The 21,516-nt window shown below is 46.5% G+C and overlaps 2 protein-coding genes across 2 annotated transcripts in view; both read right to left on the bottom strand.

Annotated features, from left to right (window-relative positions):
• The window catches only part of LOC308423365 (uncharacterized protein), a gene marked incomplete at its 5' end in the record, with an annotated part of 161,684 nt that overhangs the window by 72,626 nt on the left and 67,542 nt on the right, over window positions 1-21,516 (bottom strand). The window lies entirely within an intron of this gene.
• Window positions 1,597-14,812, bottom strand: LOC308423702 (uncharacterized protein; the record flags this gene model as incomplete). The annotated part of the gene is made up of 5 exons (XM_080920507.1): window positions 12,326-14,812; window positions 8,050-10,524; window positions 6,882-6,930; window positions 4,127-6,555; window positions 1,597-1,716 (listed from the first exon to the last, which is right to left on the bottom strand). The coding sequence occupies exons 1-5, from the start codon at window positions 14,741-14,743 to the stop codon at window positions 1,597-1,599; spliced, it is 7,491 nt and encodes a 2,496-aa protein (XP_080776633.1). The 5' UTR covers window positions 14,744-14,812.

The following is a 21,516-nucleotide window of genomic DNA, read 5'->3' as shown; positions in this document are numbered from 1 at the left end:
GGAGGCGCTGACTTGAGCAATTGAAGCACCAGGAGGATTATTTTCAGCCACTTGGATCAAATAGGAGGCCTGGTGGAAAACCGGTGCATTGTCGTTGATATCCCCAACATGCAGGGCAACGCTTGTGCTGGAAGAGAGAGGGGGCTTGCCTTTATCAGTGGCGATGATGGTGACATTGTACTCTGGAGTCTGCTCCCGGTCCAGGATCCCATCTGTTACAAGCTTATAGTAATTGCTGGCAGAAGACTCAATTCTAAAAGGAACTGTTTCTTTTATGAAGCAACTCACTTTTCCATTTTCTTCTGAGTCTTTGTCATATGTTTTGAACAGAGCCACCACTGTCCCCGGTTCTGCATCTTCCCTTATAGAATTGGACACCGAAGTAAAAACCACTTCTGGGGCATTGTCGTTCTCGTCGAGAACTTCTATTACAACTTTACATTCTGTGGCCATGCCTCCACCATCCTTGGCCTCTATGTTCATGGTGTAAGTCCTCTGGGTTTCAAAGTCAATGGGGCCTTTGGATTTAACTTCTCCATTCTGATGATCTAGGACAAACTTAGCTCTAATATCTTCTCCTAGTGATTTGAAGGAGTAGGTAATTTCTGCATTGACACCCTCATCCTGGTCAGTAGCCATCACTGTTAGCACAGAGGTGCCTGAGGGCGTGTTCTCTCTAACACTGACTTTGTACATACTTTGGCTGAACACAGGGGCATTATCATTGGCATCAGTAACTTCGATTTGAATCTGAGCAGTGCCAGTAAGGACTGGTTCTCCCCCATCTACTGCTGTCAGGACCAAGAGCTGGGAGCTCTGCTTTTCCCTGTCCAGGGGCTTCTCCAACACTAATTCTGGAGCATCCTTTCCTTCAGTCTTGTCCTTCGCCACCAGAGAGAAGTGCTCATTCAAACTGAGCTGGTAACTCTGGAGAGAGTTCAGTCCTACATCTGCATCTATGGCAGATTCCAGGCCAAACCTTGTGCCTGGAATTGCAAATTCATTGATATGCAAAACAATACTATTTTGGAGAAAACGAGGAGGGTTATCATTTATATCTTCTATCACCACGCTGATGTGAAAAACGTTTAGGGGATTTTCTGCCACAATCTCTAAGGGGAGCACACACAGAGGGCTTTGGACGCAGAGTAACTCGCGGTCTATTCTGTCGCTCACAACTATGTTTCCGTTCTCTGGGTTCACACTAAGATACGGCTTCTCTGCGATAACTCTAAGGTTTCGAATCAGCAAGTCCTGAACAGGCAGCCCCAGGTCCTTAGCGAGGTTTCCCACGACCGAACCCAAGGCCATTTCTTCCGGAATAGAGTACCGGACTTGCTCTGAGAGCCCCGTGCAGAACAAAGGCAGCAAAAAGGAAAAGAGTACTTGCCTCCACAGGGTCCTGTTCCCTAGCTTCACGCGGCGCTCCATCCTTCTTCTGCACCGGTGTGAAGGGAAGAGGCTTCACGAACTGTTTCCACCAGGAAGAAAACCCAATCGCTCTGAGTCGGATGATATCACAGTCTTCAATCTGACTTGCCAAGATGAAAATTCAAGTCCCCCTACTCCTTAAACCTCCAGTGAATGTACACAGTTTCAACCCGTGGAGCCTGGACTCAGCTCTTTCAGCGAATTGGACAGCAGCGGCGCCCAGAGTCCATTTATAAAATTGCAATTAGAACCCTTCGCAGACTCAATGCGATTAGGTATACTGAGCTATGTTGAGACACGGGGAGCAAAAGAATTTATGAGTTTAGAATTTGGTTTCCATGTTGCTGCTGAATAAAGCTCCGTAGAGGTGAGATCTGTAGCATACCTATTAGCCAGTGACGACAGAGTAAAAGGCTTGTCTTTTCTAAGGAAACACACACACACTGGAAGAACCAGGAAAGCCCTTTCTCAAGACCACGTGGAAAAACAGCCCCACCAAGCGGTATAGGAAAACTCGACAGTGACGAAATGACACCACACATCTTCAGTATGATGCATGCATCATTATCAGAGGAGAGGCACTCACAATTATTTAGGGCACACTTGGAATAAAGATGGTCAATACCATAAATTATTTTCAGTTGTAATATAGATGCATCACAAGGATTGTTAAATGTTCAATCACTCTTAAGAGTCTCATGACATGAGATGGAAGGGCATCTTTTTATCCTTTTATTTAAACAAACTATATGTTGCATCCTAACTGAATCTCCTATGACTTGCGAATCAACTTTCAGAGACAACCTTTTCTTTTTCTTCTTCAAGAGCTTGCCGAAGAGCCCCCAAATAGTTTAGATTGTGCTTAAAAATATTGACCATCTTTTCCTTACCAATCAAATGAGTTTTAAATAATCTAATTCTAGTTTAAGTGTAGTGTCTTAAAGTTCTTTTTCTTCTAAGTTTGGAATTTCATAAGAATAAACATTACACAAAACACTCAAATACTTTTTTTGCTTCAGGGCAAATTTAGGCATCTGTTAGGAAGAATACTCTTTCCAACAGAAAAAAACAATCACCAATCACCAAATTCATAATGAATTATATTAAGATCAAACTCCTAAATGAGAAACATAAAAATTGAAAGAAAATATTAATATGCAAGCAATTTGAACCAAATCTTTAGTCGTGACACAGGATACGGAGTTTGATTATGAAGGTGATTTCTGTGATCAAACCTTCACAGGTATCTTTTCCTTGTTGCCATTGTTTCAGGTAATATGCACACTATTGGATGTGTACTGAAGCCTCAATAGCAAGCTTTTTTTCTGATTAGAACAATTGAATATGCTTAAATAAATGTAGTGCAAAAATAACTTGAGGAAAGAAAAGGGTATCTAAACTGCAAGATTGGTGGAGAAGAATAAAAAGAAGAAGAAGAAGAGGAGGAGGAGGAGGAGAGGGAAGAAGAAGAAGAAGAAGAAGAAGAAGAAGAAGAAGAAGAAGAAGAAGAAGAAGAAGAAGAAGAAGAAGAAGAAGAAGAAGAAGAAAAGAAGAGAAGAAGAAGAAGAAGAAGAAGAAGAAGAAGAAAAGAAGAAGAAGAAGAAGAAGAAGAAGAAGAAGAAGAAGAAGAAGATTACAGGAGCAGATGAATTCAAGCAAACTTATCCTTTGACTCCCAAGACACTAGGGATGGCACCAAAGGTCTTGCCCATGCCAAGCACACTAAGCACATGATCAACCACTAAACTATACCCAAGCCCCTAAATTAGTCACTTCCACAACTCAAATCCCACTCCAATCTCTAATTTTTACAAATTTAAATTTGCAACTTTTTGAGGAGCATGGGATAAAAAATCATTTCCAAATATGAATTTATTACATTAAAAAGCACTCGGAAGGAAAGGAAACATAAAAAATGAACAAGAAAATAAGAGGGGAAAAGCATTCTACACTACAGTAAATGGATAAAAGGCAGCAACAACTCAATAGTCTGGTTACTCTTCAGAACAATGTAGTAAATTCACAGTAGGGATGGGTAGAAAGCATAAGAAAAGAAAAGAAACTGGTTCTGCATTTCTCTCCCAACAAAGCCTTGTAACTAAAACCTGGCCAAGTCTGTTTTGATAGAAAGAAGCAATGATACAAAATTGAAATAGTCAACAGGATCCAAATATTTCATCTGCCATCAGAAAGCAAAACAACTGGTCAAAGAAAAACTCATTACAAGCAGTGTGTAGACAAACGAGGAAAAGCTGCAGAGAGCGCGCTAGAGTTAATTCAATTTAAACATTAGCAGCAAATCATAGTGGACTATACAGACGCTGTGAAAATGGAATTTTGTTTGTGCACCATCGAGTTGAATCATAATTAGTCTGCCTTGATAGCCACCAATCACGATGATAGACAAACAATAGTGAAGCCAACTCACTACAAAGCAAGCGAACATAATCGATATAGCCCCTTAAAATCAGAAGAAAATGTGCAAGTACCAAAAATTGACTTTGACAAAGCTCTTCCGAAAAGAAATGTCAATCTGCTGATGTTATAAGTTACACAAACCAACGGGTAGTGCTCTAGTATGCACGGACTAATTACACGCACCCAAGCCTACTTTTCATAACCAGCTCAACAAAAGTTCCTTCAAGGCGTGTGCCAAATCAGGAACAATCGGGAAGCAAAGAACTATATATCTCACCTGAATATCTGTCGGCTCACATTTGCCTAAAACTGTAGCTGAGTCTTCAGTTACCAGGAGAGGCTCGCTTTTCCCACAGCTCCCCTGGCTGATGAGCGTGTCTGCGTAGTTGGGCTGCGGGAAGATCAGGTGACTCTTCCTTGAGTCTGCAGTGAGGGAAACTTCGTGGGAATAGGTCTGGAGGAAAGCGCTCATCCGGTCCACGCCCACAAAGTGCGAGGGAGGCACGCCAGCCAATCCACCCGCAGCCTGGAGCAGACGTGACGAATGCCAGCGCCGAAGCCTGAGAGCCAGCAGCACCATGACAAAGATGAGGAAGATGCAGGAGACTGCAGTGATGGCCACCACTAGGTAGAGGGTGAGGCCTGACTCATCCGTGTTGGCGGGAGACTCCAGACTAACCAAGTCCTCCAGAACCTCTGGAATGCTGTCAGCTACCGCCACCGTGAGCCTGACAGTGGCGGAGAGAGGAGGCTGACCGTGATCCTGCACAGTTACCACGAGGCTCTGTTTGAGAGCGTCTTTGTCCATCATGGCTCGGGCTGTGCGCACCTCCCCCGTGTGTAGTCCCACCGAGAAGAGCCCTGGCTCGCTGGCTTTGAGCAGGCGGTAGGACAGCCAGGCGTTCTGCCCAGAGTCTCTGTCCACAGCCACCACCTTGGTCACTAAATAACCCGGCTCCGCGGAGCGAGGCGCCAATTCCACACCAGTGGAGCCATCAGTAGGCAGCGAGGGGTATAGGATCTCTGGAGTGTTGTCATTCTGGTCCAGCACGAAAAGGGTCAGCGAAACATTGCTGCTTAATGGTGGGTTTCCATTGTCACTAGCGGTCACTACCAGTTGTAGGGTCTGGAATTGCTCATAGTCGAAGGACTGCAGGGCATACAGCACGCCTGTGTCTGAGTTGATAGAGACGTAAGAGGACAGAGGTGTTCCCTGGATGGTGTCCTCAGCCAGAGAGTAGGTGACCTGGGCGTTTTCTCTGCTATCCCTATCAATGGCGGTCACGGAGAAGATGGAAGAGCCTCTGGGGTTGTTTTCAGGAATGTAGGCCGAGTAAGAGGGGTGAGTGAAGACTGGGGGGTTGTCGTTGGCATCTGCCACCTTCAGCAAGAAGTGAGTTTCTGTAGACAAGGGTGGACTTCCCTGATCTCTGGCGACCAGTGTAATGTTGTAGTTCTCCACCTGCTCCCGGTCCAGTTCACCGCTTGTTATCAGTTTATAATAATCTCCATACGTCTTTTCTAACTTAAAAGGAAGACCGCTAGGAATGAAGCAAGAGACCTGACCACTTTCTCCAGAATCTTGATCTTGAACGTTTAGAAGAGCAATTACCGTGCCCGAAGGAGAATTTTCCGGCACCGAGTTCATGGAAGAGGTGACAGTTATTTCTGGAGCGTTATCGTTCACATCTTCAACCGTGATCAACAGCATGGCGGTGCTCAACAACCCTCCACCATCTTGGCCTTGAATTTCCATCTCATAGAATCTATATTTTTCAAAATCCAGAGGCTTTCCGACTAGAACTTCGCCAGTTTGAGAATTCAGTTGAAATATTTCAGAAGCTTTGCCTTTCATTTTCCGGAAAGAGTACGTCACTTCCCCGTTGATACCCTCATCTGGGTCTGTGGCATTTACCACGAGCACCCGCGTTCCAGGGCTGAGGTTTTCAGGAACATTCACTCTGTACACAGACTGTGTAAATTTTGGGATGTGGTCATTTGCGTCGAGGACCACCACGCGAATGGGAACCGTGCCCTTGCGGATGGGATCGCCCCCATCTAAGGCTGTAAGGAGGAGGTGGTGAGATGCCTCTTTCTCCCGGTCCAGACTTTCCTCCAGCACTAGTTCTGGATTCTTGTCCCCATCAGTCCCGCCTCTCACCTGCAGCGAAAAATAACTGCTTGGGCTGAGCTGGTAGCTCTGGAGGGAGTTCATCCCTGCATCCGGATCCCTCGCCTTAGGAAGCGGAAATCGCGATCCAGGACTAGTGTGCTCGCTGACTTTGATCTCTACCTCCTCTTCCCGGAAGCTGGGGGCGTTGTCGTTAATGTCCGTTACTTCCACCTCCACTCCGTAAATCTTCAGAGTTTCCTCCACGAGAATTTCCAAATTCAGCAAGCAGGAGGGCAGCGCATCACACAGCTCTTCACGGTCGATCCTACCCACAGTGACCAAGCTGCCGCCTCGCGGATTCAGAGAGAAAAGCTGCGATTGTCCTCTGGAGATGATGCGGACTCCGCGGTCCCCGACCTCCCAGGGCTCCAGCCCCAAGTCTTTGGAGATGTTGCCTACGAAGAAGCCTTTATCCGTCTCTTCTGGAACCGAGTATCGGATCTGTCCTGTCCCGAGGGTCAGCAAGGCCCCCAGGAAAATGCACAGCGGGACCAGCGCGCGGCGGTCCAGGCGCTGAGGCTGATTCGCCATGGCTGGATGTGAGCGTTGTTCCGTGAGGGCCTTGCGCCGGTTTATTTTTGATTTATTTTTTCCGAGTCAGCTTTTGTGTCTACGAGGTTCCAGGTATCCCGCATCCAAAACATATTCCAAAACGAACGGAGGTGTTTCTACTTCCAGAATAAAGATGCGTGAGTATCCATCCCTTTCGGCTTTGTGTGGTAGAGGCTCCGGAGAAGTACTCAATAGCTTTGTCCTCCCATTCCCTGATTGGTCAAGAGCGGCGCCTAGAGCCCAATGTTATTATTGCAACACTAATAAAACCTGGTGTCTGTTGCGGAGGAAAAACTGTCACACTCACCTTTTCTGTGGATCAGAACATCTGTGAAGCCGAAAACCGCAAATAATAGCTATGTAGTGTGATGTAAAATTTACCAAGAGCATTTATGAGAAGCGTAGTTATTAAATGGACTTGCTTAATTAAAAACAATAACACGGGAACTTAACACATACAGGTTAGTTATGCTTCCAGCTGGGTTTACTAACCGAAGAGACACGGCGGTCATAAATGTGAAACCAGTATGGTCCAGTCGAAATCCCCAGGTAGGACTTACAGCTATTATTCTTACTGCTTTTTATTCAAGTTTTAATTTTATTATTTTAATTATGTGCATATGCATGTCTTTGTGAGTATGTGCACAGGCGAGTATGGGTTCATGTGAAGTCGAAGGAGGTGGAGCTGGAGTTATCGCGGTCGTGGGTGCTGGGAACTGAACTTGGGTCCTCTCAAAGAGAAATGGCGTTCTTAACCACTGAGCCACCTCTCTGGTTCCCACCGATGATGCTCTTATTTATAACGAGTTATTTTTTAATGAGTATAACAACGACGGGATGTTTCATTCAAAATTTGAATAGTATTATGGTTATCATTTAAAAGATAATAAAATATAACTGCATTTTATATCTATAACTGGAAGAAGGCATCTTAATGAAAAATTGACGTGAGATTTTCATATACTGTGTGTGTTAGAGGCCGGAGGAGAAGGAGGAGGGGACTGGTCATTGAAGCAGGACCTAGACCTACTATATGCTCGAATATAAATTTTTTAAAAGAATTAAATATGATTGGACAGTGGAGTCAGCACCACAAACCGTTTGTGCATGCTGGGTTGAACTGGTTTTGGTCCACACAAGGTACATATTTTGTCACTACAGCACACTCCACACCCTCCCAAAACAGTGAAACCCACAAGCTTGACCTACACTATTTCTCTTAGGAACTTAAAGCTCCGAAGTGGAGTCCAGCTTGGTACAGATGTCCACCCCTTTAATTCCACTGCTTGTGAAGCAGAGGCAGGTGGATCTCTGTGAATTCTTGGCCTTCCTGGTCTATATAGCAAGTTCCAGAAGAACCAGGACTACACAGAGAGACCCTGTCTCAAACAAAACAAAACAAACCATCCATTAAAACAGCAGCTCTATAGGACTACATTGATGTACTGGAATAGAAAGAGCATAATACTAAATACCTGGTTAAAGATCTTCTCGTCTGCTTCAACACTAGGAGTTAAAATGCTAGCCAACAGTGCCGAGGAGCTATCTTTGTTGAGAATATCTTGTGCGGCTGGACAATCTCCAACGGATGTGAGAAAATTAAATTCTGGCTTAAGTTGATCTGGCACGCACAGGTTATAGGCATAGGGCAATGTTCCCTCACTGTAGTTGGGTGGAAGTACTGGTCTAGACTTGGAACCAAGAACCGACCCAAAGCAACCAGTGGTTGATGGACTGGAAGACTGTCGCAAGCGCACAGCAATGGCCAAAATTACTGCGAGAAGGAAAAGCACGGAGATCAAGGCCAAGGCTATGACCAGATAAAACTGAAGCTCACTCTGAGGGTCGGAGGGGATGGGATGATCGACCAGGTCTGGCAATGCTTCTTGTAGGCTGTCTGCAAAAACTAGGAGCAGTGTAGCAGTAGCAGACAGGGGTGGCTGTCCACCATCACGCACAGCGACCAGAAGACGCTGACGAGCTGCATCCTTGTCGCCCAAGGCGCGCGCTGTGCGCACTTCGCCCGTGCGCAGCCCCAGGCTGAAGAGTCCCGGGTCGCTGGCCTGCAGCACGTGGTAAGACAGCCAGGCATTGTGTCCTGAGTCTGCATCCACAGCCACCACCTTGGTGACCAGGTACCCAGGTTCAGCAGCGCGTGGCACCATGTCGAAGAGCGCAGAGCCATCGGGCTCGAGCGCGGGATAAAGTACGCGTGGCGCATTGTCGTTGCGGTCGCCCACCAGCACGCGCATGCTCACGTTGGCGCTGAGCGCTGGAGATCCGTGATCGCGCGCCTGCAGTGTCAGCTGGAAGGAGCGAAGCTGCTCGTGGTCGAAGGCGCGCTGAGCATACACCACTCCACTGTCCTGGTTCACAGACACGAAGGACGACAGCGCTTTTGGTTCTAGGTCGCTGGCTATGATGGAGTAGGAGACGAGGCCATTGGATCCCACGTCTGGATCCCATGCTCTGACTTGAGTTATGGAGGTACCCGGCTGGTTGTTTTCTGGTACAGTTATCAGGTAGGCCTTTTGTTGAAAAACAGGTGCATTGTCGTTGACGTCAGCGACATTCAGAGTGATGGTTGTGCTGGAGGAAAGGGGCGGCTTGCCCCTATCTGTGGCTGTGATAGTGACGTTGTACCCTGGGGTCTGTTCCCGGTCTAGAGTGCTATCTGTTACTAACTTGTAGTAATTATTGGAAGAGGAATGAATCTTAAATGGATTGTTTCCGCTCAAGCTGCACGTGACTTCTGCGTTTTCCCCAGAATCTGGATCCCGTACCTTGAAGAGGGCCACAACGGTTCCGGAAGGGGAATCCTCCAAAATCTGATCAGAGAGAGAAGTGAGGATTATTTCTGGACGGTTGTCGTTCTCGTCTAGAACCTCTATGATTACTTTACACTGTGAGGAGAGAGATCCTCGGTCCTTTGCCTCCACATCAATCGTATATTGTTCTATTTCTTCAAAATCCAATGACTGGCGAGTTACAATATCTCCTGTTATGGGATCCAGAGAGAACGCTTGGTGGGCTTTGTTAGCCACACCCAGGAAGGAATATATGAACTCTGCATTGATGCCCTCGTCCTGATCCGTTGCCTTTAGCCTCAGGACGGTCGTCCCTGGAGGCAAGTCTTCTCGAAGGCGGACTCTGTACACGTCTTGGCTGAACACTGGGGGGTTATCGTTGGCGTCCATCACTCGGATTCGAAGCTGAGCGGTACCAGTACGGGGCGGGTCCCCACCGTCTACAGCTGTCAGCACCAGGTGGTGTGTGCTCTCTGCTTCTCGGTCCAGCATCTTTTGCAATTCTAATTCTGGATATTTGCTACCGTCAGGATTGTCTTTCACCAGCAATGAGAAGTAGTCGTTAGGACTTAACTGATACTTACTTAGAGAATTCACACCAATATCAGGATCTTTTGCTGACTCCAGAATTGTTCTCACCCCTGGGCTGACCGATTCACTTATCTCTAGGTTTATTTCGTCTTTTGGAAATTGAGGAGCGTGATCATTAACATCCTCAATCTCCACAACGACATGGAAAATGTTTAAAGGGTTTTCCATCACGGCTTCCAACTGCAGCTCACACCTTCTCCTCCCTTTGCATATCTGCTCACGGTCTATGCGGTCCTTCACCAGTAAGTCCCCGCTCTCCGAATCCACGCTGAAGTGCAGCTTCTCAGCGCTAACCCGCAGCTTCCTAGCAGACACTTCCAGGACACTGAGCCCCAGATCCTTGGCGAGGTTCCCCACCACCGAACCGCGGTCCAGCTCCTCAGGGATGGAGTAGCGGACCTGCTGGCCCAGCGCGGGACAGAACAAAGGCAGCAGCAGGGTAAACAGTACCTGCGGGCGGCCGGGGCGCTGCCTCTGAGCGCAGCTCCCTCCCATCGCTGGCTCGGATTCTCTGTAGGTCTTCTGATCTTCACAGTAGGAGAGAGTTGCAGCCTATCCGGGTGAGGTCCGTTTGGCCCCGGACAGTGGGGCCCCAGTTTGGTGCCGGGAATCGTTGTTTTAGTCTGTATGAGTGTGAGTTCCCCTTGGTGTGTGTATTCGTTTCTGTGCAGGAAATTGCAGCTTAGAGACTGAGGGATCCGGGGCAGCGGAGCTTGCTCTGCACTGGCCGACAGCGACGCCCAGAGGCTCTGAGTGGAATTGCAGTCTGGCGTTTCAGATTTTTGGGGAATCTTTTATTTTCTATAAGCACAACTTGATAGCCAAAATACTTGAATTTTCTTTCTCATTGATTTTGTTTCTCTCGTGAAAATTTTATTAATAAGTATTATTTCATATGTAAAAGTTTTTACTCATTTTGGGTAGAATGAAAGTGCATTTCTTTCAAATTAAAAAGCATGAAGGAAAGTGAAGGCCCCCAGAACCAAGTCCTTCATCCATAGGAAATGACTATTTCTCTTTTTGAGGATAATCATCTTTTGTCATCAACTTTAGCTCTCATTAGTTAAAAATTAAATACCCTTCCATCCACATTTAGGCACTGGAATGCAACCCTGACTCATGTTCAGCACTGCTTTCAATATTTTAATAGAACATTTGCAACGTCAAAAGAGTGCTGTTGAAGCTTGCACTTTTTCAAATAACAGAGTTGAAATATGCACATAATAATTATTACTCTTGCGGGACAAAGATGCAGGGCAGAGCTTCAATGAATACACAGTTTTAGAGACCCAGAGCCTGTACTTACCTTCCATGGATCTATGGTTAGCCAAGTGTTGGCACAAAAGTGTCAGGCTCTGGGGTGTATTTTGGGACTTAGTAGAACACTGTTTTAATTACTTCTGTAGAGTAATAATAAATCCAGAGATCGAATCAAATATATCATCATTTTTTCTTTTACTAATCATTTCTCAGTTTAACCTCATATAAATTCTTGTAGTCATCATTGAGTAAGAAAGGTGAAATTAAAAGGCTGTGTCTTTCATACAGTAAGATGCTACCTAATCATATGCAGAAGGAATGCCACTGGGCTAATGGGCATGGTTATGGTTATAAAGATTCTGAGCACATAGTTAGGAATTGTTGGTTGACTATTAATGAAAAACTTAAAATATCTAAAGAAGTATATTCAGTTATTGTTTGAAAATGTAACCGCAATGACATATTGCTTTGTCTATAAAGAACACCAGAGAAGAGCCTTAGACTTTCCTTGTGTGTCTGGCTGGGCCAATGCATTTGTTTCTGACACTTACTTAATTTTAACAGACTTGCCTTCAAATGAACTCTGAGCTCTGGGTTTCCTAAAGTGGTAGGGTTGCAGCATGTGGTCTCATAAATCAACAGACACTTCCACATGAAGTTCCCCTTTAGATACTGTCCCTGCTGTACTCAGCAACACAATAAAAACAAGGTTCTGCAAAAGCTACCCATACGACCTTAGAGCAACCTAGGTGGTTTTCACCACAGTTTCAGATACAGTCTTAACTACCGGATTCTACTCTGTTTTATTAAGAGGCAAGTGTCGCTAGAACCTGGAGCCAAGAGAAGTGGTTTTAAAATAGAGATCTACTGGGCTGCAGAGATGGCTCAGAGGTTAAGAGCACTGAGAGCTCTCCCAGAGGTCCTGAGTTCAATTCCCAGCACCACACTGTGCCTCACAACCATTTGTAATCTGATCTGATGCCCTCTTCTGGTGTGTCTGAAGACAGAGAACTACTATTTCTAGCATTTGGGTTCAAGCCTAAAAGCAAATCTGATCTTAACTGTTTAAAGAAAACGTAAAATCAGAACTCACTGGCACCAAAGGAGCATCTTCTACAGGACACTTCGAATCGTCTAACAAAGACAAAGGATCTTTTTTCTCACAGCTCTCCTGGCTGATGAGCGTGTCTGCGTAGTTGGGCTGCGGGAAGATCAGGTGACTCTTCCGCGAATCAGCGGTGAGGGAGACCTCGTGCGAATAGGTCTGCAAGAAAGCACGCACCCCGTCCACGCCCACATAGTGAGAGGCAGGCACGCCAGCCAATCCATCTCTCGGAGACTGCAGCACATGAGACTTGTGCCAGCGCCTAAGTCTGAGTGCCAACAGCACAATGACGAAGCCGAGAAAAACGCAGGAAACCGCTGCCACGGCCACTACTAAGTAGAGTGTGAGGCTCGATGCCTCAGGATCCTGTGGTGGTTCCAGGCTGCTCAAATCTGCCAGAACATCAGGAATGCTGTCAGCTACTGCAACAGTCAAAGTGACCGTTGAGGAGAGAGGAGGCTGGCCATGGTCCTGCACAGCCACCACTAGACTCTGCTTGAGAGCATCTCTGTCCATCAGGGCCCGTGCTGTGCGCACCTCACCAGTGTGCAGCCCCACCGTGAACAGCCCTGGTTCGCTAGCCTTGAGTAGGCGATAGGACAGCCAGGCGTTCTGTCCTGAGTCTCTGTCCACTGCCACCACCTTCGTCACTAGATAGCCCAGCTCTGCTGATCGGGGAGCAAGCTCTACGCCAGTGGAGCCGTCAGTGGGCATAGTGGGGTACAGGATTTCTGGAGAGTTGTCATTTTGATCTAGCACGAACAGGGTCAGTGACACATTACTGTGGAGGGGAGGCTTCCCGCTGTCGCTAGCAGTCACTTGCACCCGCAGTTCACGAAACTGCTCATAGTCAAAGGACCAGAGCGCATACAGGATGCCAGTGTCTGAGTTGATGGATATGTAGGAAGAAAGTGGTGCCCCCTCGATGGTGTCTTCTGCCAGAGAGTAAACGATCTGGGCGTTCTCTTTGCTGTCTGGGTCGAGGGCCGTCACCGAGAAGATGGAGGCGCCTCTGGGATTGTTCTCTGGGACGTAGGTAAAGTAGGATGTACGAGAGAAGGTCGGTGGGTTGTCGTTGATATCTGCCACTTGTAGAGTGAAGTGAGCTTTGGTTGACAAAGGTGGGTTCCCGCCATCAGTGGCTGTTACTGTGATGTTGTAGGAGGGTACCTGTTCTCTATCAAGGGCTCTTTGTGTCACTAGCCTATAGTAACTGTCAATAGACTTCTCTAATTTAAAGGGTAGGTTCCCAGAGATGGAACAGGTTACCTCTCCGTTCTGCCCAGAGTCTAAATCATGGACGTTTAAAAGGGCTATGACAGTTCCCACTGGAGAGTCTTCTGTCACTGGACTGAAGAGAGATGTGATGGTCACCTCCGGACTATTGTCATTTACATCTTCTACTGTAACCAGCACCTTCGCAGTTGCAAGATAGGCCCCTCCATCTTCAGCTTGGATTTCTAGTTCGTAGAAACTCATTTCTTCATAATCTAGATTTTCAGATATTTTTATTTCCCCGGTATTTTTGTCTAGTTGGAATTTGGACAACTGTGACTCCAGTGATTTTTGGAATGCGTATGTCACTTCTCCATTGGCGCCTTCATCTTTGTCGGTGGCGGTTACCTTTAGCAGCTGAGTGCCCACAGGCAGGTTCTCCGGAATGTTCACGCGGTATTCAGTCGACGTGAAGATTGGAGCATTGTCATTTGCATCGAAGACGGTCACAGTGATGAGAACAGTGCCTGATCTGGGAGGGTTTCCTCCATCAGAGGCCACGAGGACCAGGTGATGAATCGCCTCTTCCTCGCGATCTAGGGCACGCTCCAGCACTAACTCTGGGTACTTGAGGCCCTTAGCACCGCTCTGAACGACTAGGGAGAAGTGCTTATTGGGGCTGAGCTGGTAGCTCTGCAGAGAGTTGACGCCCACATCCGGATCAATAGCTTGCGGGAGAGGAAAACGCATCCCTGGGGCGACATTTTCATTAATTTTTACATCTAGAGTTTCTGCTTGGAATTTTGGCGCATTGTCATTGACATCCGTTACCTCTATCTCTATCCCAAAAAGTTTCACCCTTTCTTCCACAAGGATGTTAAAGCTCACGACACAGGGCGAGTTCTGGGCACACAGCTCCTCCCGGTCTATCCTGCCTGCGGTGACCAGGCTGCCGCCTCGCGGGTTCAGAGAGAAAAGCTGTGACCTACCTCTGGAGATGATGCGGACCCCGCGCTCCGCCAGCTCGCGGGGCTCCAGTCCCAGGTCCTTGGAGATGTTGCCCACGAAGGAGCCTTTCTCTAGTTCCTCAGGAATCGAGTAGCGGATCTGCCGGGCTGCGGACTCCCAGGGCATCCATAGTAAAAGGAGGACCAATTTGGTGCGCTCTGATAGATTCCTTTGAGCGGCCATTGTCTTCTGACTACGGAGTCCTCTCAAAGCTCTTCCCGATCCGCCAGGAGCACGGTGTGTTTCATCGGGTTCTTTTCTTCTTTCTGTATCCCCTGGAGTCTTCCGCAGCTGGAGCACCTTCACTGCCGGGGTGATTTTCGTTGCAGCCCAGGAGGCTGTTTGCCGGAACTGTGAGGCTTTAAGCTTTTGGACCCTGAGAATCCCAACCAAGATCCGGTAGGTGAACAGCGACGCTCAGAGTCGGAAGAAGTTACTGCACCCACTACAATATTCCAGCAAATGCATTTTCCTGTTGAATTTTTAAAATTTACTTTAACTTCCTTTGGTTTCTCTGTTAATTTTTTTGAGAGGGCGTGAGGTTGAAAGCAGGGCTTCACACACACACAGACATGAGCTCCAACAGTGAGTTGCATCAGAGCCCTTCTCGAGGTTTCTTATTGGGGAGTATAATAAGCTAAATTGATAATATTTGCATCTTATATCCAGCACAAGCACACCCACTTAAAACACAAATAATGTTTATTTTATGTTGAAAAGTCTTACAACTTCGGCGTTCATTCACACGGAGACAGGCATCCTTCTTTTAATAAAATTCACTTTGAAAGATTATTTTAGGTTTCTTTAATCTGATTGTGTTGTTTAGTTTATAATCCTATAAGAGGCTGACAAGATAGTCTATTAATACTTAATATTTTTGAAAGATGTATCTCTGCTCATATAGGATTTTTGTTGAAATTTTAATCAGGCTGTTTAGAAATGAACTTATTATATAATTAGAAAGCAAAAACAGATAATCCTACAGTTGCCTACTAAAATGTGTTGTAATTGGAGACAAACATGTACTACCATTTTAGGCACAAACCTGAAACAAAACCAAAGATCCACTGATGTGATTTTTTTCAGTGTGGGAAGTCCCACGATGTGAGGCAAGTGCTCTACACTTGAGATCAACGCCAACCCTGGTGTAGAGTTTTGAATAAGCACGTTTTTATGCCAAGTGTTCTATTTTATCAGAGCACTGATACTGGCTTTAATAATGTTTTCTCCTAGGCATTTACCAGGAAGTGTGAAGACGGTGGACTTCCTTTTGTATGCATTTGGAGTTTAGCCTACCCACCCACACCGGGAAGGAACCAGAGGCTCATTTTCTTCATATTGAAAACAGGTTGTTGGCAAGTTCAGTCAGTATGTCACTCTTCAAATATTTTGCTATAGATTTGAAAGGCAGAGTCTTGCACCCTGAGCATTGGAATTCTAGGCAAGTACTGGCCAGATTCAACAATAATATTTTTCTTTCAAAGATCTTAAATCACAAACATATGGAAAGCAAAAAGGCAAGAGGATCTCTCAGTTTTCTTGGAAACCCTCTCTTTTGATGTAGAAGAAGAGGTTGAGAAAAGGCACAAAAGGAGTTCTAAGACAGAGGAAGGGTAATAGCACGGGAAAAGGCTGAAGAACCAGAAGTAGAGGAGAAAGCACTGCCAGGGGTGTTATATTGACTTCTGGGGACCACAGGACCTTGGAAATATGAACAAAACCTCAAGTCACCTCTCAAGAGAAGCATCTGTCACCAAGCAAAAGCTGGAAGATTGTTAGCTGATATCCCCTCTCCAAGTGCTCACATAGACAAATACATGAAAGTAAACGGAGACGCCAAAAGGTGGCAGAAATAATGTACAACCAAAGGTTTTCTGGAAAAGAGCACCTGTTCTGATTGCTCAGCATTTTAGGCACTGAGACGTATAACTTAGATGCATAAATCCATTTAAGTAGCAAGCTTGGATAGGTTATTCATTTACTTAGTTAGACAGCAGAATTACTGTTTTAAAAATTGTTTTATGTTCATGAACATTTGGGTGCATGTATATATGCACCATGTGGGTGCCTGGGGCCCAGGGAAGAGAGAAGGAGGTGTCAGATTTCCCTTTGCCCTGGAATCTATAGTGATGGATGGTTGTGATCTACTGTGTGGGTGCTGGGAACCGAATCCATATCCTTTGCAAGACCAACAAGTGCTTTTCACCCTCCCTTGACCCACCTCTCCAACAAGCTTTTACTGCTATTGTTTGCCAACCAGAGCCTTACAAGGTATCTCCAATTTGTTAACGATATTTTTTCTACCGAAGGATAGATGAACTTAGGAACGAAATGTCATCATTTTACCACTGAGAAGACAAGATGGTAGTTAGCTACTGATTTTCCAAATGATTACAAAATGGATACAAAAATGAAGTTACTATACTTGATGTAAGAGAAACTAGTATTATTAAGGAATAAAATGAAACTTACCGGGGTTAGAGTCTCAGGATGTGTTGTCAGATCATCCCCAACGTGAAGCGGAATTAAGGCCCCAGGAGAACTACCACAGATAATTTCTTGAGAAGAAGGCAAAGGTGCACTACATTTCAGAAAATTTAACTCTGCCTTTCCCGTTTGCCCAACGCACATACTATAGGAATAGGGTAGAGTACCCTCGCTATAGTTGAGAGAAACCCCTGGTCTGGTCTTGGAACAAAATCCAGGCTGAAAGCAGCTCCAGACAGAGGGACTGGAGGAGTGTCGCAGTCGCAGTGCGATGGCTAGAATCACAGCCAGGAGGAAAAGCACAGAAATCAAGGCCAAGGCCACCACCAAGTAAAACTGCAGCTCCGCTTGCGGGTCAGGGGGCAGTGAGCGCTCACTGAGGTCAGGCAGGGCCTCCTGCAAGCTGTCAGCGAATACTAGAAGCAGTGTGGCGGTGGCCGAGAGGGGCGGCTGTCCACCATCGCGAACTCCAACCAACAGGCGCTGCCTCGCAGCATCCTTTTCCCCCAAGGCGCGCGCTGTGCGCACTTCGCCTGTGCGCAGCCCCAGGCTGAAGAGCCCGGGGTCGCTGGCCTGTAGCACGTGGTAGGACAGCCAGGCATTGTGTCCTGAGTCTGCGTCCACAGCCACCACCTTGGTGACCAGGTATCCAGGCTCGGCAGCGCGCGGCACCATGTCGAAGAGCGCAGAGCCATCGGGCTCGAGCGCGGGATACAGCACGCGTGGCGCATTGTCGTTGCGGTCGCCCACCAGCACGCGCATGCTCACGCTGGCGCTGAGCGCGGGCGATCCCTGGTCGCGCGCCTGCAGTGTCAGTTGGAAGGAGCGGAGCTGCTCATGGTCGAAGGCGCGCTGCGCGAACACCACTCCGCTTTGAGCATTTATGGTCACGTAGGACCACAGCGATTTAGGCTCCAGGTCACTAGCTATGATGGAGTAGGAGATATGACCATTGGATCCCAAATCCGGGTCGGAGGCGCTGACCTGAGCGATGGAGGCTCCAGGAGGATTGTTCTCTGCCACATGGACTAAGTAGGAAGACTTCTGGAAAGCCGGAGCGTTGTCATTAACATCGGTGATGTGCAGAGCGATGGTTGTACTGGAAGAAAGGGCTGGCTTGCCTTTGTCCGTGGCGGTGATGGTGACATTATACTGTGGGTTCTGCTCTCGGTCTAGGGCTCCATCGGTTACTAACTTATAGTAGTTGCTAGAAGAAGCCTGGATCTTGAAAGGCAGGTCTTTGTCTATATCACACGAGACTTCTCCGTTTCCTCCGAAATCCCGATCTCGCGTTTTGAAGAGGGCAACCACCACTCCTGGAGGAGAATTCTCCAAGATATGATCAGAAAGGGAGGTGACAGTTATTTCTGGCCTGTTGTCATTTTCATCTAGGACTTCTATGATGATTTTACACCGTGCAGAGAGACCTCCGCCGTCCTTTGCTTCCACCTCCATGGTGTACCTCTCTACGTCTTCAAAATCCAACGACTGGTTAGTCTTGATCACGCCTGTTTTCTCATCCAGTGAGAACACGTGTCTTGTGCTCTGGGCAGTGCTCCGAAAGTAGTAACTTATCTCGGCATTGACACCCTCATCCTCATCGGTGGCTGTCACTTGTAACACAGAGGATCCTGGGGAAAGATTTTCACTAACACTGATCCTATATTCCTCTTTGCTAAACACTGGAGGGTTGTCATTGTTGTCCTTTACAGATATTTCTATCTGAGTGGTAGCACTGCGGGGCGGGTCACCTCCATCCAAGGCTGTCAGAATCAAGCGATGAGACCTCTGTTCTTCCCTGTCTAGGAGCTTCTCCAGCGACAACTCTGGGGTTTTGCCACCATCAGGATTAACTCTAACCATTAATGAGAAATAAGGGTTGGAACTTATCTGGTAATCTTTAATTGAATTCAAATTTATGTCGGGGTCAGTGGCAGGCTCAAGGGGTATTCGTGTACCAACCGACACAGATTCTAAGATTTCTAAACGCGTTTCTTTCTTCTCAAATTGAGGAGCGTGATCATTAACATCCTCAATCTCCACAACGACATGGAAAATGTTTAAAGGGTTTTCCATCACGGCTTCCAACTGCAGCTCACACCTTCTCCTCCCTTTGCATATCTGCTCACGGTCTATGCGGTCCTTCACCAGTAAGTCCCCGCTCTCCGAATCCACGCTGAAGTGCAGCTTCTCAGCGCTAACCCGCAGCTTCCTAGCAGACACTTCCAGGACACTGAGCCCCAGATCCTTGGCGAGGTTCCCCACCACCGAACCGCGGTCCAGCTCCTCAGGGATGGAGTAGCGGACCTGCTGGCCCAGCGCGGGACAGAACAAAGGCAGCAGCAGGGTAAACAGTACCTGCGGGCGGCCGGGGCGCTGCCTCTGCGCGCAGCTCCCTCCCATCGCTGGCTCTGGTTCTCTGTAGGTCTTCTGATCTTCACAGTAGGAGAGAGTTGCAGCCTATCCGGGTGAGGTCCGTTTGGCCCCGGACAGTGGGGCCCCAGTTTGGTGCCGGGAATCGTTGTCTTAGTCTGTATGAGTGTGAGTTCCCCTTGGTGTGTGTATTCGTTTCTGTGCAGGAAATTGCAGCTTAGAGACTGAGGGATCCGGGGCAGCGGAGCTTGCTCTGCACTGGCCGACAGCGACGCCCAGAGGCTCTGAGTGGAATTGCAGTCTATCTTGTTTAGAAATTTCTTCCCCAAAAGTATGTATTGCTCAGAACATGGGGTTATGAAATGCCCACACATTTTAATCTCACGGTTGGATTACAGTGGATATTTATGTATTTAACGTTTTAAAGAAACTAATAATACACTATGGAATATTATGTATTATGTTGTGAATCTTTACATGCAGATCAGACCAACTAACTTCAACAGTGATAAACATAAGGTCAATCTTTGTTTAGTGTATAGCGAGCTTTCTGGCTATTCAGGAGAAAATCCAAAACGTAGGACGTAATTTAACACTTCTTTAAAAATGAGACAAAAATACCAGTAATTTCTTTTTCTGCCCATTTATATTGTAGAACCTGCTAACTGCACACAGAGCAGTGGAACTGATCATTTCCCACACTCTTCTCAGTCATCGACGACTCACCTGTGCTGTGTCTTCACGCTAAAGAACAGTTGGATGTGAACTCATTTGTCTGCAAGCATGGGGCTAGCCTGGGAGACACGATGGGACCCTGAATCACAAATCCAAGCAAACCAAACAAAAATATCTCCACTGTGGCTTTGTGAAAAGTCCTGATAAACACAGGAGAGATATGGAAGTAGGATGGGGTTAGTTGGGAAGAGTGGGGGAGGGGCGGGCATAGGAGAGCAATGTGAGAGTGAGTGTGATTGCCACACATTACACACAAGTGTGGAGATGTCATAATTAATACGTTAATAATCATTGAATCGAGGAGCGATATTTTGTGATGAGTGCTACCCAGTTACCACATCACAGATACATACAACATGAGTATCTATGCTGCTATTCTTTCCCCAAACTAACATGCATGTTAAACTCATGATTTGAATATAGATGTGACTCCTCAAATAGAAACTTAAAAAATATATATGTCATTGTTACAACATAAGGTCTCCAAAGAATTCTTATTTTGTCCTATCATCTTAAGAAACAGTACTTTCTTTTGCTTCTTTTCTAAGGTGTTGCAGATTGAACCAGGAGCTGTGCACAACTCCTCTCCCATGAGCTACACCCGAATGAATGCTTGAAAAGCTTAAACTGTCAATTTATCACAATCTATACCCAGACTATACTTTAATATGAACACCTAGACATTTTAAACTCCACACTAAGTACACGGTTCTCTACATCCATAGAAGCACCAGTGGTCATCAATGAATCTATTCAACATACGTTTACAGTAGGAAAAAAATGCTAGGCAGGGTCTCTCTACATAGCCCTGGCTGTCCTGGACTGATTTTGTCATCCAGGCTGGCCTCAAACTCAGAGATCTGCCTGCCTCTGCCCCCTGAGTGCTGGGATTAAAGGCATGCACCACCACACCAGGCTGTCAATAAAAATGTGCACGTTTCATCTCTTTTCTTTTTTTCAGACGTGGTTGAACCCGGTGTCTCACACATGATTTATTTGATCACCAAGAAACACTTCCCTCTCCAAGGTGTATTTTCCAGTTTTCCCTGTCCTACATGTCATCTGTGATTTGAACGCTGACATTATGTTTAAAATCTAAGTAGTAAATATTTTTTACGAATAGCTAAAATCTAGGGAAATCTTTTTAGAATCTCCCCCCGCATGTCCCCATAATACTCTCTAACCTAACCCCATGTTCAGGTTCCGTCTTACTCTCAGATATTGGAGAACTGAGCTGGAGCCAACATTTTGATTCCCCATAGGAGCAACTTCTCTTGAGCAAGTCTACACTGGAAAGAAGAGTGTCAAACTACTTTTTCATAGCTTGATACCACAGCAATAGGAAACCCCGTTCTTTAATG

The sequence above is a fragment of the Micromys minutus genome (assembly GCF_963924665.1).
Source record: "Micromys minutus genome assembly, chromosome: 8".
Taxonomy (NCBI): domain Eukaryota; kingdom Metazoa; phylum Chordata; class Mammalia; order Rodentia; family Muridae; genus Micromys; species Micromys minutus.
The sequence above is the reverse complement of the archived record's forward strand: the minus strand, read 5'-3'. Positions and strand labels throughout refer to the sequence as shown.